At 38.3% G+C, this 26,064-nt stretch overlaps 1 protein-coding gene across 5 annotated transcripts in view; it reads left to right on the top strand.

Annotated features, from left to right (window-relative positions):
* Positions 1-1,023: 1,023 nt before the first annotated feature.
* The window catches only part of LRRK2 (leucine rich repeat kinase 2), a 71,321-nt gene continuing 46,280 nt past the window's right edge, over positions 1,024-26,064 (top strand). For 4 of the 5 annotated variants that reach the window (XM_075024875.1, XM_075024874.1, XM_075024873.1 and 1 more), the window contains exons 1-13: positions 1,024-1,348; positions 1,447-1,532; positions 5,907-6,013; positions 10,495-10,583; positions 12,502-12,636; positions 14,305-14,439; positions 17,016-17,147; positions 20,022-20,141; positions 21,304-21,428; positions 21,984-22,063; positions 22,620-22,726; positions 24,370-24,499; positions 25,653-25,777. In XM_075024875.1, coding sequence (XP_074880976.1) covers positions 1,186-1,348; positions 1,447-1,532; positions 5,907-6,013; positions 10,495-10,583; positions 12,502-12,636; positions 14,305-14,439; positions 17,016-17,147; positions 20,022-20,141; positions 21,304-21,428; positions 21,984-22,063; positions 22,620-22,726; positions 24,370-24,499; positions 25,653-25,777 — 1,534 coding nt within the window. In that variant the 5' untranslated portion in view covers positions 1,024-1,185. Of the gene's footprint in view, positions 1,349-1,446; positions 1,533-5,906; positions 6,014-10,494; positions 10,584-12,501; positions 12,637-14,304; positions 14,440-17,015; positions 17,148-20,021; positions 20,142-21,303; positions 21,429-21,983; positions 22,064-22,619; positions 22,727-24,369; positions 24,559-25,652; positions 25,778-26,064 lie in introns of those variants that run through there. The other variant, XM_075024877.1, reaches the window with a different exon arrangement.

The raw sequence follows: 26,064 nt of genomic DNA, 5'->3' as shown, positions 1-26,064 counted from the left end.
TGATCCTCCAAAACATATTTGTCTAACAAAAGTCCCATTCAACTGAACAGTTTACTACCTTAATTTTTTGTATTTAAGAAGTATATGCAAGTTCTTTATGTAACATATTCTACTGATACTACCCTTCTAATTAAGAATTATTTTTAAAAGTGATTACTAGTCTCCTACGCACACATCGCTATCTTAGAAGGGCAGCGGAGGTACCAGAAATATTGTCAAACCTCAGGAAGATTGCATCAACCACAAATGAAGCAATCCATGCACGCAGCAAGAGAACCTTCTTGACTCCAAACAACAATCTGTCACCGCAAGGCTTGGAAAGAAGTTTGACTTCCAAATACAACAAAGGTTTGTTTAAACCAAACCCGCAGACCCGAGTCCACAAGTGCATGCCTCCCTCAGGCGAGGTGAGCTACAGCTTCACCTCAGCTGCCACACAGCAGCCTTAAGATCAGAGCACCCCCTCCACCTTTCCTGGCCCCTCACAGACCCACCGCACGGGGAAGGGCTGGCAACCCCGAACACCACACGAGGCCAGGAAACACCTCACCTGCTCGGGGAGCTGCACAACGAGTACACAGATGGGGCTGCAGTTACTTCCCCTCTCCCCCCCTACCCAGCAGGGCACTATATATCTATGATTTTCTTCCTCAACAACGCCAAAAAGATAAGGCAGGCTGCTTCTCCCGCTGGCCAACCTGCCCACACACCCCACTGCCCTCGCCTCAGCCGCCGTTCCCGCCTCACGGCCCTTTTATACAGTAGGAAAAAAAAAAGCAAGCAAGCAGCAGCCCGAGGAGGCGGAACCTAGGCCCAGCTCTGCGGCGCTATTGGACAGCTCTGTTGTCAATCAACAGCAACGGGCGAGCCGCCAGCGTGCCTGGCCCCTCGGCCGGGCCCTTGCGCGAGTGACGGGGGCGCCCCCTAGGGGCAATGGGGGCCGCCCGCCGGGGCCGGTCCGTCGCCGCGGTCGTGTCCGCGGCGTGGCGGGAGGGAGGGGCAGGCGGCAGCGGGAAGGGCGGCTCGAAAGAGCCGGGTGACGCCGGCCGGACGGGTGGGCGGCTGTAGCGGCGCAGCGCGGCGCGGCGGCGGGACGGGCCCACGCCGCCCAGCCCTCGTCCCCGCGGGCCGCGGTGGCCGGCGGATGGGGTGAGGCGCCCGGCGCGGAGAGTCAGCGGGTCGGCCATGGCCAGCGCCGGCCCTGAGGAGGGGGAGGCGGCGGCGGCGAGGGAGGAACAAGCCCTGAGCAAGCTGGTCGTCCGGCTCCAGAACGTCCAGGAGAGGAAGCGGCTGGAGACGCTGGTGCAGACCCTGAGCGACCTGCTGGAGCTGGCGGCCCGGCAGAGCGGTAAGGCGCGGGCGGCTCCGGCCGCCCTGACCAGCCCAGCCCTGCCCTGTCCCGCCCGCCGCCGGTCGCTAACGCGGCCTGTCTCTGCCCCCCCACAGCTCCCCGGCTCTTCAGCGGCAAAAACGTCCATGTGCCCTTGCTGCTGGTGGTGGACCTGTACCCGGGAGCGGCGGGCGTGCAGCAGGTAAGGGCGGCGCGGCGCCGAGGGGCCGGCTGAGGGCGGGGGGCCGGGCCGGGCCGGGTCGGGTCGGGGCCGGGGCCGGGGCCGCGCTCCCGCCGCGCCAGCTTCCCTCCTCGGGACGAGCCGGGCGCCGCAGCCCTTTCCCGGAGGGAAGGTTACCGCTCGGCTTGTTTACTTCACTTGCTCTCTTCTGGGCCACTTTCTGAAGTACTGTCGGTCTGTAGAAGGGCGCTTGCATTTAAAGGGACCAGCGTTCCAGCTTTTTGCAGATACCACTCGTTGCATCTCTGTTTAAAGGGCGGAAGGCGGTGGAGTAGAAAATAAAAATTAAGGAGGGTGAATACTGCATGACAGAGGCTTCCAGATTACCAGTAATGTTATTTGATACGTTTCGTACGTGTCATTGTTGAATTTTGCCATGGTTAGACAAACTTCTGAAAAGCAGAATTTTATAATATGAATTCATACGTATGTAGCCCTATCCTAGAGAGTTGTACTATACCAGTTTTGTAAGGGGCGGCGGGGTGGGGGGCAAAAAAAATCTTTTAGCTAAGAGTAGGTTCTGCAATTTAAGGTTCTGCTTGGCTGCTCCTGTAACTCGCCATTGGCCCATTTAGATGAGGTGTGGCACTTGTACACTTCGATGTTGTACTTATGGTACAGCTGCCAGACTTGTCATGTGAAACAGCTCCTTCCTGGCAGGCATATATTAAATTTCTGACTGTGTTATGCTTAAAGGATGTTTATAAGCTCCAGATTTCTATGCAACTCACTTAATTTTTTTTCTTTTTTTTTTTTTTTATTAAGCCCATAATTGTATGGGTACAATATTTTTGGCATCTTTTACTTTTTTCAATTCAACTAGAAGGCAAAACATAAATTATATCGCAAATATCTCTTAAATAATAGTATATTTTAAGGGTTTTTTTGTCTAGTAGACCTTAGCTAGAGGTCAAAAGCATAAAATTCAGATTAAATATGAAATTGGTACTTGTGTAGTGATTAATCTGGAATAACGGTGATCTCAGGTTTCCTTTGAAGACTAAATGTTTGTGCAGAGTCAGAAGTTTTAACTAATTTTACTATTCAATTGTAAGGTCATTAAGAAAGAAGAATGAATCAGCAGTTATTTTCAGGATAAAGCATATTATGTATATAACAATTTACAAAACCACTGCCCAGCACTTTAGACTAGGAAGTAAAAAATATGAAATCCAACCACAACCAGAATTAGGTCTGAAATGACAGCACAAGACTCTCAGAAGTGCATAAGGAAAATAGTGGTTGTTTAATTTTCATTTTAACTGTGTTAAACCACCTCACTGATTTAATACAGAATTTTAAAATTAGTTTTAATCTTCTGTCTGTCTACATATGCAGTCGTCCAGTGTTTCAGTTTAGAAGTTTTGGAGCTCCTTTGCATTACTATGTTGTATTAAAGTGTGAGATTCATAGCCAGTGCAAAGCTTAAATCCTGTTCCTCATAAAATGTCGTAGGCAGCTCTTCCTTCACATTCAGTTACGATATTTACAAACATCCACAATATGTTAGTAGAGCTCTGTCTTCTTGCTTCATTCACTGCAATTCGTTTACAGTCTTTGAATACACAGTTCTCACTTTATGGCAGTGATAATGTAGTTCTGATTTCAGTGCAGTCTCTTTACACTACTAATGAATTTTCATTGAGTAAGTGGATTAATCCACCTCTTTTGCTTTGGCATTGTAATAAAATTGACTCACGTAAGAGAATAAACACAGTAAGAGACATATCTGAAGTGAGGATTTTCTTTCCCTCCCTTCCTTAACTGGTCATAAAGCATCACTTTGTGCTGCTGTTCCACTGGCTTGTACAGAGTAAATTTGCTTAATAGATCAATATTGCAAGTACCAGTGCAAGTCGGACTACAGGCATAAACCCTGCAAGCTTCTTTAGAAGTAGGAAGGTACTGGGCTGGAAAGTCAATAGTACCTTAAAATAAAATAGACATCTTTAAGTAAATATGTTAGTTTCTTTCTGCAGTTACTCTGGCAATGATTGGAACAGCTTAGAAACTCTAGAGCAAAATATGTTTACACTTCAGTAAAGAGCAGTCAGCAGGGCTTTATTGTCTGATATAGAAGGTGTGACCTAATGTAATATAAATTCATTGCACGCTAGAAATGAAAAGGGTCTGATTTAAAAATAACGGAGTTTCAGTGCTGCCACCAACTGTTTCTGTGTATAGGGACCTGTTTAAGTGTTTATAAGAACATCTTTGTTTACTGGGTTTGGGTTTTTTTCTTCCCCTGTAACCTTTAGGATTTCTGTTATTTATAAGACCCATACTTTCCTACGTAATTATTAAACAGATAATAAGCTCTCTGTTATCTCAGAGTGTGATTTTAATATTGTAAAATAGACCACATGTCAGCAGGTCAGATGTTTGCATTGGTCATCTCTGGATCCACAGTTCTTATAAATGTTTGCCAATACTTGGAGTCACAACAATCCAAATAAAAATGTTTCATGGAAATATAAATTTCATCAGAAACAGTTTTAATACAAAAAGGAATTTTCTAAAGTCATTAAGCTAATTTTCATCATGTTCTAAATTTTACAAGAACAGTTAGGATGGCATGAAGTGGGACTTTTAAAATAAAATCTTTGCTAACCAATACACAGTGTATGAATTAGTGGTCACCTATACAATGTCTTTGCTATGCAGATTTGAAATCTGTACCTGATTGACTGTCACTGATAAACTCTTGGAATGTGGAAAATTAGGTAATAGCATATCCTCATCTTGGGGAGGACTGATGGTTGCTAAGACTATTCTTTGCACCTCTGTTTAGTTAGGACTCAGTTACACAGACCAGCCTAATCTTCCTGAACGTCCATAATAATTGGTTTGCAGTCTTGTGTAGAGCAAGCCAGCTTGGTGTCCAAGTAAAAAAAGAGCATGCGAATTGGACCGTGGTCAAGCTCAATCTGCAGACGTTAAGGTTGTAATTGGCTTGAAACATTTGGCTCTGCAAATCTAAACTGAAACAGAAATAAAATTACTGCAGATAGTGTGAACATAACCCATGTAATCAGATATGTGGAAGATAAAAGCAGAATTCCAGTTCTCGGGGAGCTACATCACCTTTTTTATGTTTGCCAAAGCTGTCATGAAAGCTATCTAGATTCAAGCCTATGCTGTTCCTATGGGTGTTTCTACGCTACCAGACTTGAAATTTCATGTCTCTAGTCTTGCAGACTGCAGGGTTAGAGATCATGCACTTTCCATGAACTTTGTCGTTAAACTCCTTGGAGGTAGCCATTTACATTCCTGTTGTTGGCTGTCCTGTCTTGACCCCTTTGCTTTATATAACTCTTCTGCCAAAAACTGATCCAGTTACGCATACAGTTTTTGAGCCATACTTAGATTATCTTCTGTCTTGACCCTATTCTTAAAGCACATAGGCCTACTTCCACTTTGTTTTTTCTTTTTGTTTACATGCCGTTTTTTAATTCCTTTTTGTAAAATCTGCTTCATCTTGAATGTTGACATTCCTCAGTTCACTTCTCTTTCAATACAGCGAGGTTTTCTTGCTCATCAGTCAATCCTTTGTACAGATTTTGCTTACTGCATCCTCACCAAAGCCCATTCAATCATATCAACCTGCAGGCATTCATAAGAAAGCAGATTTCTCCAATATGGAAGACCAAAGAGGAACTTTTTTCGGTTTTGGCATTATTTAGAGATGTTTGAAAGTCAAATAATTTGCATAGGATAGAGCAGGTACAAATATATTGGGTTTAGTTCATCTTTCATTCCTTATGATTTCAAAATTGTCACTGCCTTCATTACATTTTGAAAGCACACAGTATTGAGGATTGATGGCAAGAATATGAAACATATAGTATTATTTAGGTATCTCATCCATTTAAAACATTGGATGCCTTTAAAAACCTATCCTTTCTCTTTATAATTCACAATTAAATGGCAAATTCTTATGGAAACACCCGTTCTTCAATAAATCTGGACTACCTGTAATAGTGCAGTGGTCTTCCCTGGCCCATGATGATGTACTATGGATCACATCACATAGTTTTCTCTCTGTCAGCATCTCTTTTAACTGTGCATCTTTTATCCTCAAGCAGTGCTGAAGCACATTGAAAGTGATGTGTTCCTACAAGCAATGCATTCAGAATCATTAGCATATCTGTTTTACCTCCATCTTTTAACTTTTTATGTCATTTGTCTTATCTTGTGTTAATTAATTTTCCCTTATTGATTTAGCTAGATAACTTTTCAGAACATTTGTCTTCCAAAAGTCAAGAATGTTAGAAGACAACATTGAAGTTTCAAACAGAATACCTGTTCTAAAATAGCTGCATTCTTGTTTTACAGATGGGTTGGTCGCTTCTTTGTAAATTGATAGAAATTTGTCCAAGTACTCTACACAACATAGCTCCTAAGGATGTTGGGAAGGACTGGGAAGTACTGGGTGTTCACCAGTAAGTATTTTGTATGCAAAGAGTCTTCCAGAATGCTTGGTTATCATGGCAGCATGCGTATGCAATGAAATATATTTATATAATGTTATTCCATCAGCTTCTAAATGGTTTAAGATTTTTGTCTGTTTCTTCAACCTTCAGAATGGGAAACTCACAGAAGCAGGGATCTTATCTGTGTGTATAAATACCTGATGGAGAAAGTAAAGGAGGCTGAGCCAGGCTTTTCTCAGTAGCACCCAACGACAGGATGAGAAGCAATGGGCACAAATCAAAATACAGGAAATTCCACTTAAACATTAAAAAAAAAGGTCAAGCAAACTTTTTAAAATTTTTTTTTTATTTTTGTTTTGAGGTTGATCAAACACTGGAACAAGTTGTCCAGAGACATTGTAAAGTCTCAAGCCTTAGAAATATTCAGAACTTGACTGGACATGGCCCTGAGCAATCAGCTGTAGCTGACTCTGCTTTGAGCAGGGGAGTTGAAATGGGAAACCTCCAGAGGTGCCGGCCAGTCTCAGCAATGCTGGGATTCTGTGGTTATCAAGGACTTGTATTTTAATAAACAGATGCAGTATTACCTGGATGGTTGTGTGTGTGTGTGTGTTCTTTCCAGATGTGATGAATTATATCCATAAACCTAAAGCAGTGCAAATGGAAAGAAGGTGTATTTGTCACACCTGATCTTAGTTGTCTAAAAATTGCCATTTACACTGGTCACCTCAACTACCTGTGAAGTCAGTGAACACAATTACCTTCAGAGAGGATGGTTCATTCCATCTTTTTACTAAGTTATCCTGGAGCAAATTGTGGTTTGGACTTGCTCATCTCTGTCCATTAAATGTTGAGGGAGCTAAAGCAACTGTTTTCTGGATGGCTGTGGTTAGATGGGATGAAAACCCTCGTAGGTTAGCTCCATTGTTGTTCCATAGCACAAATGCTAGTTGTAGATGTAGGTATAATACAAATGGGGAAGAAGGGCTTTGTTTGGTGTTCTCTCACTTGGGCAGATGGCCTCATTCAGGGCTGATAATGACGGCAAGAAGCTATAGCCTTGTAACTCCCCTAGTGCACGTGCCTCTGCCTTTATAGTCTTCACCATACCCTTCCTTAGAAAAGTTGCTATTGTAAGATCATTTGCATGAACATGGGTTTGTGGTGGTTGGTTAGTTGGTTTGTTTTACAGTGGCTAGAGTACATACATGGTTAGTAGGTGAATAAACTCCCTTGAAAGGAGTGTTGGCAATTTTTGTTAGAAAGCGAAAGTGATTTTGGTAGCTTTTCATGAGGAAGGAAATACTGAGCTGAAGCTGTATAAGCTAGTTATGATTTCTTTGGCAGCTTAAAGGCTTGTTAATTGACTGAGACTTATTCTGAGAGCTAGAGATTCTGCTGTTCATCCTTGGGTCTCAGAAAAATTACTGATCTTTCCCATAGCCTCCTCAGAGCCTGCACGGTATGAGCAGTTGAACAAAACATCCTTTTCAAACTCAGACTTCGCTAAAGATCTAGTGATAACATTGCCGTACACGATTCCTTCCCACTACCAATATTTTAGCTGACTATGTATCCCTGTCTCACATTTGGACAGTTTTATGTGCTGTGGAGAAGCTTGTTCTTAGTGGGGGAGTGGGCTCAGACATTTCTGTCAGTGCCAAAGGCAGAGCAAGCCAACTAAATTGTATCTCAGGTTCCTTGTAGGTGGATTGGACTAGTGCATCAACACCTTATTGACTACATGCTGTTTGCAGCAAGACAGGAAACAGTTATGGTAGAGAAGAAAAGGTCTTTTTTTTTTTGCAAGAGATTTTCACTTTTGTGTGTGTAACTATTTTAGGAAAAAAGAAATCTTAAGCTAGAAAAAAGCATTTGTTTCTTGTCTCTCAACCATAAGCCAACTTGACCACATTACAGTTGTGTTTACAAACAGTAGTTTGTTATTGATTTAGGTGTTCCTGACAGTGTGATAAATAATTAAGTAGTCGCTGTCACTGTGAGGATAAAGGAAGGAAATTCCTTCAATATATTTGCATCCTTTCTGCAAGCTCAAAGAGACTTCATGAGGTGTTTTGTAATCTGTTATATTCAACTCTCGTACAGTAGATGAAGTTCAGAATATTTTACATCCTCATGCTTGATTGTACTTGAAATGGAAGAGTAGATGCAGGGAATTTTCTCCTTGCATTAGACATGCTTTAGTGTGTGATTATTTTACCCTGCAGTATAGTGAGCCAGCTCATGTCTTTATATATCAACACTTGCCTGAAACGGATCACCCTCTATAAAATGCCCACTTCTCAAAGCAGATTTCCTTCCCCGCAGCAGAAATTGTGAATCATTGGTAGACAAGGGAGAGACGTTTCATGGCTTCAGAGCATTTGATAACTCAGGGAGAGCGGGGGTTCCATCCATGCAGGCTATAAGGAGCAAGGAAGTCTAAGCCACAGTTACTTAGGGAGCAAAGAGGTGAAGGAATCTTCACCCCATGTACAGTTTCTACACATGTATGCATGTGCATGCACACCTGCAACCACACAATAAAATGCATTAGGAATGCTTAAGACTAGCATACTTTAATCAGGAGGCTAAAGCAGATTTAAAGGTGTCTGTTTAGCTATTCTACCAGCTTGGTTAGCGTGGCTCTTTGTTTTCCTTGACTCATCACCTTACTACTTAGTCCATACGTGTGGGCTGTATGCTGGGATAAGAATTTGCTTCAGAACTGAAACCCCAAAAGCCACTATCTATCCTTGTCTGTAGACTTAAAAGTCCAAAGTGTGCCTACAGAAGTTTCAGTGAGGTATCTATTCTCAGTTTAAGAAAAAAAAAAACCCTGCATTTAACTGGATTTTATTTTCCATTGTTAAGATCATCCTGCACAGTATTCTGACTCTTAGATTTCAGTAGCAGTTTTGTGTTCATGAGAGTGTAAGTATGTAAGCAAGGCATAGTTTATATGAACAGACAATATATCTTTTATTGGACTGATACTGTTATAATTTTCTGTCTTGAAAAAGGTAAAGGATATTATGTCTCCCATCAGACTTTCCCTCTTAGGTGTACTTTGGTCATCACAGCTACAACACTAGTGCTACAGCAGAGGAGAGAGAAACTAGCAACATCATAGTATGAAGGGGAAAGAAATAAAACAGTGATACATTCATTCTAGCTTATAAAGTTAGACTACTTTAGCAAGGCAAACAACATCATTGCTAGAGCTGGGGAATGAAATTTGGGTGAAACTTTAAATACTGCTTTTTGTTTTTCAAGACACATCAAGAGTATCTACTAAAGTATCACAGACTGCTGCACAATCCATTTTTATTATATATTATATATACAAAGATTCACATTTGAAGATTATTAAGATTGTAGAGTCAAGCTCTCCAAAATCATGAAAATAAAATAATGAAGGTTTCTTTAGGTTTTTTGTGTAAGCCTATCCTTTTTTATTTAGTTTTTAATTACTCAGTTTGGGTTTTTTTCCCCCCTTTGAGATACGCTTCCTTCAGGGCAAAATCAACACTTATTTATTTTTGTCATCAGCATCATTCAATGTTTGGCCCACTGCCTTATTTATTGTTCATTAGTGATACCTTATGTGAAAACTGGCCTATTCATTTTCTTCTCAGCTTTTCTTAGTGTTCATCAGTATTGTCTACAGCTTTTGAAATTTTGTTTATTGAGAAGGTGTTACGTATTTGTGGTCCCTGTTTTACAGATGATTGTTTGAGCAAAGTATGTTAAAACTATCAACTGATTTTTGGGTTCTCAGTTTGATACATGCACTGGATTTTTCAGAGTACTTAGCATTGTTTGGCACTCTCTGTTCAAAAAGTCAGCTTTGGTTGACTCTGATGCAGCATTTCAGAGGTTAATATCCATGGGTCTCAAGTTGGGCCACCTAGAAAGTAAGGAGTATACAATTGGCAGTCTATTAAATGTTTCTTTTTAGTGATTGGTCCAGCATCATGTAAGTGCTGTATGGTGGAAACTTAGGGTAGAGTTCTCCAAGATGCTGTTCAAGTTCTTTAGCTGGGAAACTGCTGCTTCTCTTCCAACAAACCCTTGATCATTCACTGTGGCTTAGCTCTTGCTACAAACAGAACAGTGCCATAGTGTCCACAGTCTGCTGGACTCCACAACCCTGCTTTCTGTAGAGTAACCCCCATCCTGAATGAGACTTGTCCTCTGTAGAATTAATATACATAACTAATGAAAAAATAAAGTAAAATTGATAAATTATGCATCACTATTTTAATGAAGTATGATAATAGTTAAAATACCAACATTATTTCATTGCTAACTTGAAAAAAACATAAACTGAAATAAACATTTAAAAAAAATGAATCGGGAGCTTTTTAAGCTTTTGTTAATTTCTGTAACTATTTTTGTTTTTAAGGTGAACATTTGATGAAATTTTGTGTATGTTAATATTTCTTTAGCCATAACTCTTTTTTCCTTTTTTTTTTCTTCATTTTTAGGCAGATTCTTAAAATGCTCACAGTCCACAAAGGAAATATAAATCTCTCAGTAATAGGACTGAAAGCATTAAATCTACTCCTCATGTCAGGTATTGTGTGTTTTACTTTCCTAATTTGTCTAATCCTTCATACCACAGAACTGTGGTATAAAGTAAGTGACTATACATGTCAGACCTGATTTTTCTCTCTGTTTTACTCCATAAAGTCACTTGTCATTTGTACTTGCATACAAAATAATAATACTGTTTTGCACCTTTTTTACCCAGGTAGAAATGATTCTCCAAATTGCAAGGGTATGAAGAACATGATTGCTTAATTTTGCCGACTTGTTATTAGCATAGACACAAATACTTGCTGTTAAGTAGTTAAGTAAAATAAGTAAAAGCTTAATTTTTCTTACCCAAGTATAAACTTGGTGACATTCTGACTTGCTTCCTTTAGTACTGGTTAGTATTTTTGAAAACAGTAAATCATCTCTGACATTTCTGTTATGCTGCTCTGCAGAGACCTAATCTTACCAGGTACTGAGAAGTTCTCTCATGGTGCTGAGGTTCTTGATCTTCTGTTGAAATTAAAGAGAGACCCTAAGGGAGAGATTCTGCTAGTTTTATTTGAGGCAGCATATAATATTAGCACAAATTATTGTTAGAATTAGGAGTGTTTCCATTGATTTTAACAGGCTTTGTATTAAAGATAATCCAGCTGTCCAAGCTTCTGCTGTAGGCAGTAGAGTGAGACAGGCACTTTCAGAGGCTGGTTCATGCTATCCGTTTGTCTATTTTATAAGATCAGTTACTTCTTAAACCTGTTTTCCTCTCCCTTTTGATTGTAGAGAGGTCTGGAGGACTATCTTAGACTGGATGCCTAACTTTTTATCTGCTGAAGTTGGGTAATACAGATCTCGTTATAAGGCATTATACTGTGTGATTAATAATAATAATAGCAAAATCTGGCTATTAGTGAGTAACTGTAATAAGCAGCTTCTTTCTTTTAATTGTGAGGTATCATAAAGGGTCTTAAACTATTGACTGGATATTCTATAACAGTTTATTCCTGACTGCTACTCTTCTTCTCAGCAGTTGATTAACCAAACTTAAACTCTCACTTCAACTACCTTACTTTAGAAAATCATTTGAAATTTTACCTTGTCAGAAAAATCTCTTGGTATTCTTTATTTCTATATGTCTCTCAACTTGAATTACACTATAACTGGAGCTGACAGGCCAGTGTGAATGCCATATAGAAAGATCTTCTCTTAAAAAAACAAAAACTAAACCAAAACAAACAAAAACCAGCCACAAAAAATCCCAGCTGCATTTGAAACACTGGAACAGGCATTATGAATTCTACTGTTATTGCTGTAAGCTTGAAAAATTGTCAGGGCTATGAATCTTTTTGTCTACATATGCTATAGAGTAATATTTTTTTGCAGAATTTTTTTAATGTTATAAAAGCAACAGTGAGATTGGCTTCTCAGTTCAGGCTGAACGAATGGCTGAGAGAGTGAGAATAGGGTTTTATGGTACAGATGGACTGATTTAATGGTTCACTGTAGCTGACAGGTACATTTCAAATCCCCACTTGTTTTCCTCAGGCAGTCTAGTCCTGCCCTCTTTCTTCCATCAACCTTACTTCTTAGTGAAACCTTTCAGTTTGCTGTGACTGCAAAAACGGTTTTTTTGGATGGGTTAATTTTCTACCAGTTTAGTGAGTTGAACTGGCTCATTGAGGGGTCAGACAAGTACCAAAGCAGTGCAAGGTGGGAGCAAGAGCGGAGAGGGGAAACTGTCTTTTTGGCAGTAATGTTTAGAACATCTCAGTTGTATTGTAAAATACTGCCTTAAGAGATAACTTCGTCATGGGTTATACAAAAACCTGGATTTGAGCCATCATAGTAAGTGTTAAGGACAGTGTTAAAGAACTTCGAATTGTAATGGTTAAGTACAGTGCTTCAATGAAAACGTTGAGAACTAATCAGTGCAACATGTAATCTCTTCTGCTATTCAGATGTAATTGCTTTCCTGCTCTTGGAGGAAGAGGTGGATGTGTTTTCCTTGGTATTTAATGCCATGCACACCTTCCCTAAAAATGAAGAGATCCAGCAACATGGATGTAAAGCATTACACAAACTTTTTGAGAAAGGTATTATATCTTGTAGTTTATTAAGTTAAAAAAATGTATAGGTTGGGAGGGGACTGCAGATGTTTGTTTAACTGCAGTAAATGAATTCTTGCATTCCAGATTCTGTTGTGTGTATTATATCCGTTCTTTGAATTAGCACAAAACAAATTTTCCAAGCAATATCACAAACTTGCTAAATTAGAGCAATGAATACGAAATTTTAAAAAAATCGAAATGTCTCTTCACTTCTGACTCAAGAGTTAACTGAAAAGATGGGATTCAATGTTAGTAACACTGGAACAAAGACTAGTGACATTTGATTTTAACTCTTAAAAAACAGGATTGTTTATTTAAAGACTGGCAAATTTTAGTAACGTACGAACAGTTCTAAAATCAAGCAAAATGTTTGCACTTTAGAAAAATACATGATTTTGCTTTTGATCCTGACAATGCTAAAAGATGAGTATGTGTCTGTATGATATTCTTTTGTTTATTCTGAGAAATGAACTTGCCATGTATCGAATTTTGGCAGAATTCTCAGGAACTGCATGTGTAATGGCCAAAAGGCTCACTGTTGTAGCAGCCTTGCTTCGCATTGAGTTTCTTGCTTCAAAACAAATATTGAGAAATACTAGCACTCCTACCAAGTCCGCTGTACTCCTTTCCTTCAAAGAAAGTCTCCGGCTCTTCAGCTTTGTTCTTTCTGGCACCATTTTTATTGCTTTTTCTAAGTCTTCCTCCCACACATGTGTGCCTGGAGTTATCTTCTGCATTCCTTCCCCTCTTCCACTTTCCCTAAATACTTTTGTCCTGCTGTATTTTCTCTTCAGTCTCCACAAAGGTCTGAGCTTCTTAGATTTTCTGTGCATGTTTTTTATAAGTCCCTGATTTTTACAGATCTACAGACTGCTCTGGGTACAGACCTGCATACCTTCTTATTGATGGCAGTGCTAATGTAACAAGTTCCTAGGGTTGCCTATGGCTATCTTTTCCTGCATCTGAGCCACCAGTTATTGTAATGTGAATGTTTGCCTAGCCTTAGCTTGAACCAGATTCAGAAAATGATTCTGCTTACGAAATTTAAAATGTGTCATTCTTTCTCGACCTGGATCAGTTCCCTTATCTGGTTCATTGCACAGCCACGCAGTTATGTCAGTACAAATGACAGGGGGCAGGGGTGGAAAAACCGTAAGCCGTTATTACAATGAAGGTAAGATATTATTAAAGCATGGCTGTAGTCTTTATGGAAAGAACTCCATTATCAAAAAAAGTTGAGAAGTGAAGTAAAATCATGCAGTATGCAAACTGGCATTCCATCAAATGGTTTTCACTGTATGCTTAGCCTTTCCTTCAATATATACTGTCTTGGTGAGGAATATCTGAAGTTTGTTCTGTGAAAAAGGCTAAAAGACTTCTTTTAAGATACTGATTCACCGGGAAGCATTTAAAAGTCAGAACTCAGTTACATAAAGTGCAGGCTAGAAAAAGGTCTTTATAAAGTAGCTCAGGTTTTAGTAAAAGGAGTCATAAATGTGTAAGATGATGTGTGTGGAGACTACCTTACTTCCTGTGAAACATAGAAAATAAATATAAAGAAACTTGATAAAAACAATCGTCTTCTCTCATGTTGTATCAGGATGTGAATTATTTCTTCAAAACATACGGTGTCTCTCTTGCTTTTCAATTTAGTTCCAGAAGAGCAGCTGACTGAATTTGTTGAAAGCAAAGATCATATGATCATACTGAAGGTATTTAAAGAGTTTCCTGAGAAAGAAGAGGTGATTCTTCCTGCACTTTATTCATTACATTCCTTAGCTGGTCCATGTAAGTGCATTATTGAAAGTTATTTTCAATTCCTCATCTCCCATAGTGTGCATCAGCTCACCTCAGTTTGTGGTAATCTTTCAGTAATTGTAAAAAATCAGTGAGAACTGGTTGGGAGTTGCCAGAGAAATTACTTTTCTGTTTTCTTTGGGAATACTGATTTGTAATTTTTCATGCGAAATTTTCATATTCAGCCATTCTGATAAAACTGAAATCTCTCATAACAGAAAGAGGCGTTCTTCTGCTTGGAGTAAGAGGTAACAAAGATGCTCATCATGGCTGTAGAGGTCAAAGTTCAAGACCCTGCCCTGTCTTTTTTTAATGTTTGAAAAATAAGATATATTTATTGACTAAATAAATCTTCAGTGTGTTTGGGTAGCAGGTAAGGAACACTGTTGGCAGAGGCTGTTCCACAAGGGGAAAATCACCCATGCAAATCCAATGGCCAGGACTGAGAAAAGGTATCTGGTACTCAGACACCCCCTCTGATCATTCAGTGGTGGCTGCAATGAGAAGCATTGGTAGCACTGTGCACATTATAGAGTCTTAACGGTGTCCTCAGGTGTTGTGCAAAAGGACTGGAAGAAAATGTCTTTGTTATGTCTTGTCTTCTGATAACAGCAGTCCCTGTTGTGGGCAAAATTAGATCCTGAGAAATGTGCTTGATGTTTTGTGTCAGTTTGTTGACAGTAACTTGATCTTGTTGACATAGAGGCAACTCTTGTCAGCTTCCAGCTGGTAGTCACAATTTTGGCAAGCGTAGAGCAGCATCCTGCTCTCCATGTCTTCCATGAGGTACGTAATCTTGTACTCTTGCAAACATGATTCCTCACAAAGCCTTGCTCGTACATCTTGCCTGGCTCTGTAGGAACCATGCTGGCCCCATGTATGCCGCAAAACAAGAACTGGACTGGAGTGTCCCACATTTCATCAGACTCCAAGCTATTTAGTTTCTGTTTCTCAAACTTCATGCTGTTCCAGTTTGTGTTTAAAAAGTTAAGTATTCCTTGAGCCAGAAATAATTTTACCCTAGCCCAGAAGTTACTGCCATTTTCTAAGGAAGAGGATGGCAGATTTTTAAGTACTTTTTAAAATAGTAAATACTTACACAAAGCGTAACAAGAGAAGGGCATGACAGACCTGCTCTAAAGTAGGTATTTAGCACTCTCATTTCTGATACAAAAGATTGAAAATGGTCAGAGAAACAGAGATAGTTTGCGCAGGAATGTGCAAAGCTAGGCTACTTTTGCCAGCATTCATACTCTTGGTTTGTGACATCCCACAATACTTGCAAGAAAATGTATTCCTTCAAGGCCACCATGGAGAAAATCATTCACTGTAATTACACACTCTAGCTTATCTGGTAGTAAAATGTTTGTCTCCCCATATGCTGAAGTTCAAATCTCTATTCCAAATGAATTACATCGAGGATTTGTACCTCGCTATACCTTCCTTCACTTACACATATGTAGACTTTATTCCAGCTCATATGTCATGAGAAGTTGAAGGGTAAGAGTTTATTCCAATGCAGTACGAGAAATCTTTTAAATCTCAGTAGTTTCAATGGAATGAGAAAATGTTTTGCTGCTGACTGTCTTCCAAAGTCCATAGGGAGGTGACAGGTCACAGAATATTAGCCATCCAAATGGTAGTCATGGGCAGCCATCCAAGCTTCTCCTCTGTTTAATGGGGAGAAACAGGTACCTCAAGAGGAAATCTACCTAACCCTAAGGTATCTGTTACAGGTGGGATAAGTCACCATATGGAATGCTCAGATCTCTTCAGCAGTTGTTGTGAGAACCTAGATGACCAAGTTTTGGTGGTTAAGAATAAATGAGATCCATTCCACCTCCTTTTCTCTAGCTTGTTCTGGTAAATGGTGGCTGCCTGCAAATGTACCATTGTTTGGTCTTGCAGGATTTAAACATGCAGTTAATTATGCTCTTTCTGTAGTAAACAAGTTTGGAATCTTCTGAATATTTTAATATGTTTATAATTGTCACCTGTGAAATGATAACTTACTGTGAAGCAATACTATTTTGTGGAACATACCTTTAAAAAGGTGTTTTCAGTTGAGAATGACATGAATAAATTGCTGTCCTCTTAAAGCATTGTGAAAGTACCTTACTTCAATATCAAGTAGAAAGCTTCAGAAATGCTTCCCACTCAGAGCTTGCTTTTTCAACTTACAGAGTATCATTATTTAATATTCAGAGATATATTAATTTGAAGATCTCCTGCTGCTTTAAAAAGACTTATTAGCTTTAATAATACAGTTGTGGATATTCCTTTTATGTCGTATATAGGAGAGCCAAGCTGTTGAAAGAATGATTAAGAAAGATTATAGACCTCAGCAGAGTAATGCTAACTCCCTTGGAGTCAGTGACAGGACTCTGTCTTCTATGGCAATACCAAGAAAAAAAATGCTACCTTTCTGTCAAGTTGCAAGGCAAAAACTGAAACATAGGCCTGGTTTTCTAAATAAATCTATTTAAATAAAGTCTGAATTAGAATCCAATCAACATGGGTGGTTTTTTTTCTTAAGAAGCAATTTTTATTTCTGTTTCTTTCTTTAGCCAGCAATGTTGAAGTGCTCATGTCTGGAAATGTTCGCTGCTACAACATTATAGTGGAAATGATGAAAAGTTTCCCCAATAGTGAAACAGTTCAGGAAGTGAGTTGCTGTTTGTTGCATAAGCTTACATTGGGTAAGTTCACAAAGTTGTTTATGGTTAGCTTACTCTGACTCTGTAAGAGTTGGAGTTAACTGACAGCAAGCGTTACAGGCAACGAGAGAACTACTATTCCAGTTAATCCTCAGGGTGGTGTATAGCTCCATGTCTTTAATGATGTAAACATACTGAGGTAACACTGGCCACAGTCAATATGTTATCCTTTCATGTTAAACATTAGTAACAATGACAGAAGCTGCCATAAAAGATTAGAGCAGGGGAAAAAATGAGACAAAAGAGTGGGAGAAACACAAGATGAGAATGGGAGATCAATAGATCCCATTCTATATAAAGTTCCTGGAAGAAAGCAAGAAAATTCCTTATAGATTTCTTTTTTGAAGTGGCAATGCTGAATGTGTGAGAAACAACTGGAGCTACAGAATTACCTAGGAGGTATTCTCCAAGACTGTGTTTTTCCTCCTTGCAATGCATTTGCCTTCAGAGACCTATGCTGCATTCCTGCCCAGCTGTGATGCCTGTCTTGGGACCCCCTATGCTGCAGCAGTGAAAGAACCACTGGTTCCTTGACTTGGGCAAAAGTACTTTCATTGTCTAGGCTTACATGGGCTAGTGTTACATCAAGAGAAATGATGGCAATGTCAGAAAGGGATTTGTTGTGCCTCTTAGCAGCTCTGTCCTCTCTCTTGCCACTTTAATAAGCCGATCTGAGCAATTCCCAAGGACCACATAATAGGAAGGTCAAATGAAAATAAATGTTTTTCCACCTGCTGCATACAAAACCTCTGTGAGTAGCTGCCTGAGCAGTCCCCACTCCATGGCAGGCTCTTCTTCATCAAGGACTCGGCCAAGGTTTTTCTCATGAGTTAGGCTTCCCAATTCTTGCAGGTGGTGGCCTGAAGCTACTGCAGATGCTGGTACCAGTGCATGACTCCCCTTAATCAAGTCAGTCCTGTCCTTTCACCATCTGTTTCTGCTTCTTCATGCAGATATTGTAGAAAATACAGATCAAATTTAAGTGCAACGCAGAGCAACTTCCAGTTCCCCTTCAGAAAGCCAAATAAAAATGTCAAGAAAATGTGGTGGTTGCTGAGGTAGTATTTGCAGTTTTTTGGCAAAAGGTGATGTTACCCTTGAATGTTTTCCTGTGCAATGCTAACTGAAGATAGGCAGGAAAACCAAGCACTTGTGGGGACACAGCAACTCTGTTGACATGCCTTGATCTTGCCCTAAGCCCAGCCAGCCTGGTTTCAGTCACACATTTGTTGTGTGTGTATGCTGACCAACAAGTAAAGTAGCCACAAGATCCATTTCTTCTTTCAGCATAACAGATGCCCTTCATCTTAATAAGGAGCCACTTCAGGAGAGTTATGGGAATAGTTGTCCACAGCACCACACAGTTAGGGAAACAGATGTGAAATTGATAGGTGCTCCTGGAAATAGTCTGGAATATTTCCATATAGCCAGTGCGGCTTCCAGAATTATTCTGATGGACACTGTCTTCCAACCCGTGTTAACTGGCAGAGGAATGGTAAAGTCAGCATCTATTAACTTCCAAAATCACCATCATGCATTCTTGCTAATCTGGTAATGACTACCCTAGATTTAATTGACCAATACCTGTTTGGCCAGCCACAAGTCCAATGTAATAACTCATCACATAGCCTAAGATTATTAATTTTGAGAGGTAAGTAACATATTTACACGAACATACCATTTCCATTAAAGTACAGCAAGAAACAGCAGTGCTGGTATAACATGACCACACTACTACAGGGTAAGAAGAAAAATACTATTTCCAGTTGCACTGGTAATAGGTGTTAAGGCCAGGGTTTTAGAATGATGAATCTGGAAAGGACTTGCCTTAAAGTCTATTCTTAAGAATTCTGTTAACTTGGTCTAGTTGAACTGAACCATAAAACATTGGGAGAGGTACTTATCTTCTGGTGAAAAAAGTAGACATTGAAGGTAGTCAGCACCTATAGGACTCAGGACCAGAACTGAGGGAAAGAAATTAGGTTTGCTTGTCTTCAGTATGTAATTGTAGTTTTGATTCTCAAATATGGGAGACTTCTTAATTTTGTACCTCATCTGAAGGGTTTGAGGAACATTGATACAGATTTTAATCTGACCTGTCACATTGCTAGTGTGATTCTCATTTTTACTAATCAAGAGTTAAACAAAATTTAATATCAAAATAGAAACCATAACTATCAAACTATGTTTTACAAAGTGAGCCTTGCTGTAGTATTTTATGCATGATACTTGTTTTTACAACAAACAGGCAAGTTATTTTCATTTGCTTGCTTTTTGCAGAATTCCTTTTATTCAACCTATAATATAAAATTAATATAAACACTGTGTTGTAGGCTATAAAATAGCCTATAATAAAAGTTATGCTTTAAATATATTTATCACCAAAAGGTAGTTTTTTCTACTATTCCAGAATGTATGTATGCTGTATTTATAATGCTGACCTTGATCTATTTAATGAGGGCAAAAACAGAGAGCAAACCAGGGTTAAACCAATTGCTTGATAGGATAAATCAAATCATTGCAGGAATTCAAGACCAGGACTGTATTTGTTTCCTGGCAGGAAGTCTGCAAGTGATACACTGACTGTATTTTTTCTTGTTTTGATGACAATGTGCACTTCATTTTGCATTAAACCTCAGTCTTTCATAAAAAAAACCACAAAGAACTTAGATTCCAGCTGTTTTTTATCCTTGACCTCTTCTTTCCACAAATAAAACACTGTTGTGTCAAGCCCTCTAATAAGAAATCCATTGTTTGCTACAAAGTTTGTGCATTGTGTGCTGAGAAATGTATGTTAAATGCATGTAAAGCCCTAGATATGTGTTTATATTAATTTAATATCTCATGTATTTTCAGGAAATTTTTTCAATATCCTTGTATTACATAAAGTTCCAGAAGTCATTGTGAAGGCTGCTAAAACATATCCTGAAAATGCAAAGTTACAAGCTGCAGCTCTCAGTTGTTTAGCTCTTCTAAGTGAGTAAATCTCTTCCTAAATACATAAATATATTATTTCATTTATCTGTCCACTGTTAATTTTTTTATAGGGGTAATTTCCTATAATGATTTTGAACTCCATTTCTTTAACATGAAAGCCTCAGGCAGGATAGCTTTGACAGAGCTAGATTTCCTACATGTTTACAGTTCGTTGTTTTACTATGACATGGCTGTGTTCACATCATATGTCCAGCATCTTCACAGTGTTCAGAGCTGGTAAGTTATGTTGACAGATCTTAACAAAGCAACCTGTTGTTCCTAGGCAAATACTGGATAATTCCTACTTAACATAAAATCTCTAGAGATAACAACACTAATTTGATGCTGTGTTTGCCATGTATGACAGTACTCATTACATTGTGGCAGCTGATAGCAACACCAAATCAATGCTTGTGCTTGAGTTCTGAAATCAATTAAAAAATTTAAACTTTTCCTTGAGTACACTCCAGGTATTATTTTGAAACAGAAGTTAGTTTAGTTAGTTGCAAAAAGCTAAGAATCTGATCCTCTTTCTCTTTGAGTAATTGTTCCATACAAAAGTCAGTAGAGATGCTGTTTAAGAGTCCCCAGAATAGCAAAGATTAGAAATCAGTACATACTCCAGTAAGCCTCAGATATTATGGTCACTGTTGATACTTTTTTTTTTTCTTAAATGCTGAAAAATCACAGGTATAAAATTATTTCTTTTAAATTCTATTGCACTTTCTAGGACCAGATATTTCTCTTTTAGCAACTGCAGTTTGCATTTCATTTTTTAATGGCACTGCTTCAGAATTTAGATAGCTCTGTGGTAAGTGGTTAAATTATATTTTATGTCTGTGGTAGTCTGTATGTAAACACACAACAAAAAAAACCCCATGTGCAGGTCTTTTCAGAGCCTAAGCATTGACTGGTCTGTAACTATGTACCTAATTTACTGCACTATAATTAATTTTTTTAGTCCCTTTATAACCTTAAAGACATTTTTCAAATCTGTCATAGAGTTTATGTCAAAAGACTTCTCACTTCCCAGAAAAGGCTAATCCTCCTGCTGATTTTTGCACATAGGCAGTGTGAGCACCTCCATGACTACAGGAAGGTTAAGATAGAAGTGTTTTGTTTGCACAACAAGAATTTATTGTAAATATTTTTTTATTTCAAGCTGAAACAATATTCTTAAACCAAGACTTAGAGGAAAGAAAAGAAGAGGAGGAGGAAGAAAAATTATGCTGGTTGGAAGCATGTTACAGAGCATTAGAACTGCACCGAAGAAACACAGATGTGCTGGTGAGAATTTCTGAATGATGGGGCTGTGGAGAGACTGCATTATGCATTAAATAAAATGTTTAGCAACATCACTTTCTCCTATATATCCTCAGGCAAACAAGGCCTTAAGGACTGGATTAGATTTAGAATAAATCTTACCTTTCTTGCCTTTCTTAACTTTGTTCACCTCAACTGGTTTCAGTTACTCCTTCGATCAACTGTAGGTAGTTAAGATGAGACTTGTTACCTGAAACTTTGGCCATCCAAAGATTGTTGTTTACGTAGCTTTTCTGAATACAGCAGCAAAACACAAGCCCATCAACAGAAGAATTAATCTCAGCCTAAAATAGGTATCAAAATGCAAATCAAATAATGAGATTGTGGCAAATGTTTGTAACTCAGGCCTATCCCAGCTGTAAAGAATGTGACAGTCCACATCTTGTTGTATTTCTACATAAGGCACCTTGTACCTTTGTCATAGACTGAAAAACAAACTATTTAAATTTTTTTCATATATTTTTGATATTCTAAAAGCATATTTTCATAATCCTTTGTCTCTTCTTGGTTTATATTTAGGAGGCTGCATGCTGGGCTTTGAAAAATCTGTTTCTGTATCAGCGCAACCTTCATGAGAAGATTGGAGATGGAGATAATCAGTCAGTGTTAATATCTTGAACTGTATTTTTGGAAATGAAAAAAACTAAAGCCTGCTATTAGGCCATTTGGGGTCTCATGTTTCAATTATTTTTATTTTTATTTCTTGTTTTCTAATATATGATGAAACGCGTGGTGATCAACAACACTTGGGAAAGTTTCTTGAAAAGTGTGCTAACCTTGACTCAGGCAAAATTGCTAGCGTTTTAATAAAAGGTCAGAGCACAGTCTAATAAAGCTAATTTTTATAGTTCAAAAGGAATTTCTTCTTCAGTTGCAACAAGGATAGAGAGGACTAAAGAATTTAAGAGTAGGGAAAATAGAGAAGATTAAGATATCTAGTATGTAAGAAGTATGGAAAAGCAGTGCTCATTTTCCCACAAATCAGATGAAAGGGCATAGTTGGGGGGGAGGGTGCTGCCTTATATTAGAAGCCAAGTACAATCATCTGAAGATTTAATTATGTTGCTTAATACCTTTTTAGGAGACTGAACTACAGATATGAAGTAACTGCTGTAATGTGGTCAATGTGCAGTGATTTGTTTCTCTCTGTGAAAGGTTCCCAATAGACAGAGCAGTGATGCTGTCCATGCTGATGCACTCATCTTCAAAAGAAGTGTTTCAGGCAGCTGCTAGTACCTTGGCAATTTTGTCACAACAAAATGGTAAGGGAATTTAATTATCTTTACTTTCTAATTCAGCAGAAAGTTATTACTGTAACATTAAATAATATTTAGTGTGCTGTGGTATGAATACAGTATTCCCTGTGACTAGAATATTATGCAGTTGTGTTTAGTAGGAAGTTTATTCCTTGCTTTGAAAAAGCTATTGTTGGCTAGTATCAAAGAGAGTATGTGGAAGTAAAGAGCTCTTTGCCAGTTTATGTGTTGCAATTGCTATTTTTTGGAGCAGGAGACATGAAAAGAGTACATTCTTTCTGTATGCTTGTTTATCACATGTTTGAATTTCATCAAGAGCAGCATTTGTTGAAAATCACGTAAGGATTACAGCCCAACAAATACCATTTTCTTGCTTAACACAGAGTATTTGAGCAGTCCTGTTGACTTCAGTGAATCAAATCACTTACAGAAAGTTAAGCATGTGCATAACAGTTTTCAAGATTGCTTTAGTCCTGATTGTGTCCCTAACATGGTTTCCCAACTTCGATTTGCAGACCCCCTCAAAATTTTCCAGTGGAGATTTGGACCCCTGGGTAGAGTATTTAAGCCTACTGACAGTTGGCCTGCTTTTATAAGATACATTTCCTAGAACCCTTCGAAATGGTGGTTTGTAGGCTGCACATTGAAAACCACTGGCTAGATAGGAAGATAAAGACTAGCAGTTAATTATCATTCTCTAGGTGAAAAAGCATTGTTTTATCACTAGGTTACTGAGCCATCCAAGTACGTAAAACCTAACAATGAAAAGATTTTATAGTTATTTATGAGATAAATATATATCAATATCAAGAAATAGATCTCATAAATGCATGCACACCGTTATATAATGTACCAGGTATTTTCATAACATGTTACTGACAAGTGGGCCTCTGATTCTATTTGGAAATCTAAAGCAAATTTTTATTTTGTCTTTTTTGTCTTCTTTTTTTCCCCCTAAATGAATGTGCTTACGCCAGAAATGATAGACATAAAGAAGCTTAGTAAAACCCTCTGGCACAATGCTTGAATATTGCTTGAATTAACCATTTGAAATGGATGTACTGAACTGGGAATGACAAGAATTGGTGGTAGTTACCATGATAATGTAGAATATTTTTATAGTGTTCTGAGCTGTATTGGTTACATTATAGCTACAACATGTGCTTGGGTGCTTGAATTTTAAAAAAATGAATTAACAAAGTAAATAGAATGAATAAATATAATTTAATTTTTGAAGCCTTATTTTGGAAGTTAGAAGGTTTTTTGAAAGTTTTAAATTATAGCTTTTCTACATGATCACAGAGTGCAATTAAAAGGAAAAATTGTTTAAGAATAAACATCTTTGAAATGGAAGTAAAGCTGTACGTTCTCCTTCCCTTAAGGTAACTTAATATAAGTAAAAATAGCAGATGTATTTAAACATATTAGGCATTCAGGAATTATAATGCTTTTGATTAAGCTATGCAAACACAAGTCAGCTTCCGCTGAAATTGTTTCCCATGCTAATTTATACTTTTATGATGTGTGTGTTTGGTGAGGAAAAAAATTGTAAAAAGTGGGAAAAAAAGTTAGCAGTTCCGTTGGTTTTGAGACCTATACATAAAGAGAGAGAGATTTACTTATGGGATGCTTACTATTTTGTGTTGTAGTAAATATTAGGAAGACACTTTTGGCTAAAGGAATACATATGAATGTTTTGGATATAATGAGGAAACATCCACATTCTCCTGAAGTGGCTGAAAGTGCCTGCAGAATTCTGAATCATGTTTTCGAAGGAAGGTAATATTCTTAGAAATACGTGGCCACTTCCAAAGTGAAGGTTTCTGAGATTCAGTGCTGTAAGTGATTACATTTAAATTATTGACTGTTTCACTCATATTAAAATTGACCACAGGCTAACAGCCCCATTCAAGACATTGAATTTTTTAAGCCCTGTAGTCAAATGCCCAGGTGGATATGTGTAGGGAGCTGCACGTTCTTCCCTTCGTGGTTCTTGAGCAGTGAGGTTTGAATAGACTATTGCTAGATGGTTTCCCCTCCTGTTAGCCACACTGAATTCCTTTGAGAACTAAGAAATTTCCCACAATATTAACTCTGGTTATTAAAATAACGTTGTGTTAATATTACTTTTGTGTTGGCTTTTGCAAATGCTCTAGAACATGACTGGAAAATCAAACTTGTGACTCATAAGTAGTGGTATACAGGGTGGAAACGTGATTCCAAGTTTTTCCAGCCTTCCCTGAAAGCTTTGTATATGCTAAGCTGTCTGTGAAGAAATGACAGACTCAAGATATAGTCACAGAATTTCTTATGAATAATTTCATTTTATAAAGAAGAAAATCTCAAAACTTCCATAAATGTTCACAGGAATAAAAAGTATTATAAAATGAAAGAATAAAATAACCTTAAAAGTGAATTAGTGGCCTTTGGCTACTGCCATTTCTAGGAATGCTAATGACATTGAGATTTATTTTTTTTCTTCAAGATTAGAACTTAACCTGACTGATATTTTTCTGTTTATTCTACAAATGTCTGACAATTCATCAGTATTTTATGACAGCTGCAGAGCACTAAATTAAGGAAGATGTTTCTTTTCACGTATCTGGATTGGTATCAAAGTGAAATATATGAATCCACCACTCACCCTGAGTGAAATACTATATTCTCTGTGTATCACTGTTCTGGACTGGATCGCAAATTACCTCTCAGTAGTCTAGAATGGAATTAGTTACATAGGCTGGATTCATGGAATGGCACAAAAATAATGTATTTGCTATGATGAAGAAAAGTACCATAGTTTAACTTACATTTTGTAGCTCACACAAGATTTACAGTGTTCTAAAGAGTTATCACACAGTGTGATTAAGGAAGCAAATACATGTAAAATTTAGAAATGCATTCTTTTTATTTATTTTGTAAACAATATTTTCAGTTTCCCTCATCTGGATATAATGACAGTAGCTGTATCAGAAGTTGTAAAAGCCATGAGGAAACATGAAAAATCACTCTCTCTACAATTGGAAGCACTTCGAGTCCTTTTACACTTCATGATGCCCGGTAAGTCATCCAAAAATATAAATGGTGTGGCATCATACAGCAAATCAGAGAATAGAATTAGATACCTGGGTTTTAGTCTTTCTTATCTAATGAGACAGCCTTTAATGGGACTTCAGAAGATTTACTGGAGTTCTGTACATAGCAGAGAGCAGCTGTAACTCTTCAAGAACATAAAAGATGGAGGAAAACTTTTGAGGTATTGAAGGTAACAGACCAAAATTATCATTGCTGATTTCCCCTTGATTTCATCAGTGAAGAGTTAGCTACATTACTTCTAAGGAATCAAG

Source organism: Buteo buteo, chromosome 4, assembly GCF_964188355.1.
Source record: "Buteo buteo chromosome 4, bButBut1.hap1.1, whole genome shotgun sequence".
Lineage (NCBI taxonomy): Eukaryota > Metazoa > Chordata > Aves > Accipitriformes > Accipitridae > Buteo > Buteo buteo.
Note: the sequence above shows the minus strand (reverse complement) of the source record. Positions and strands in the feature narration are given on the sequence as shown.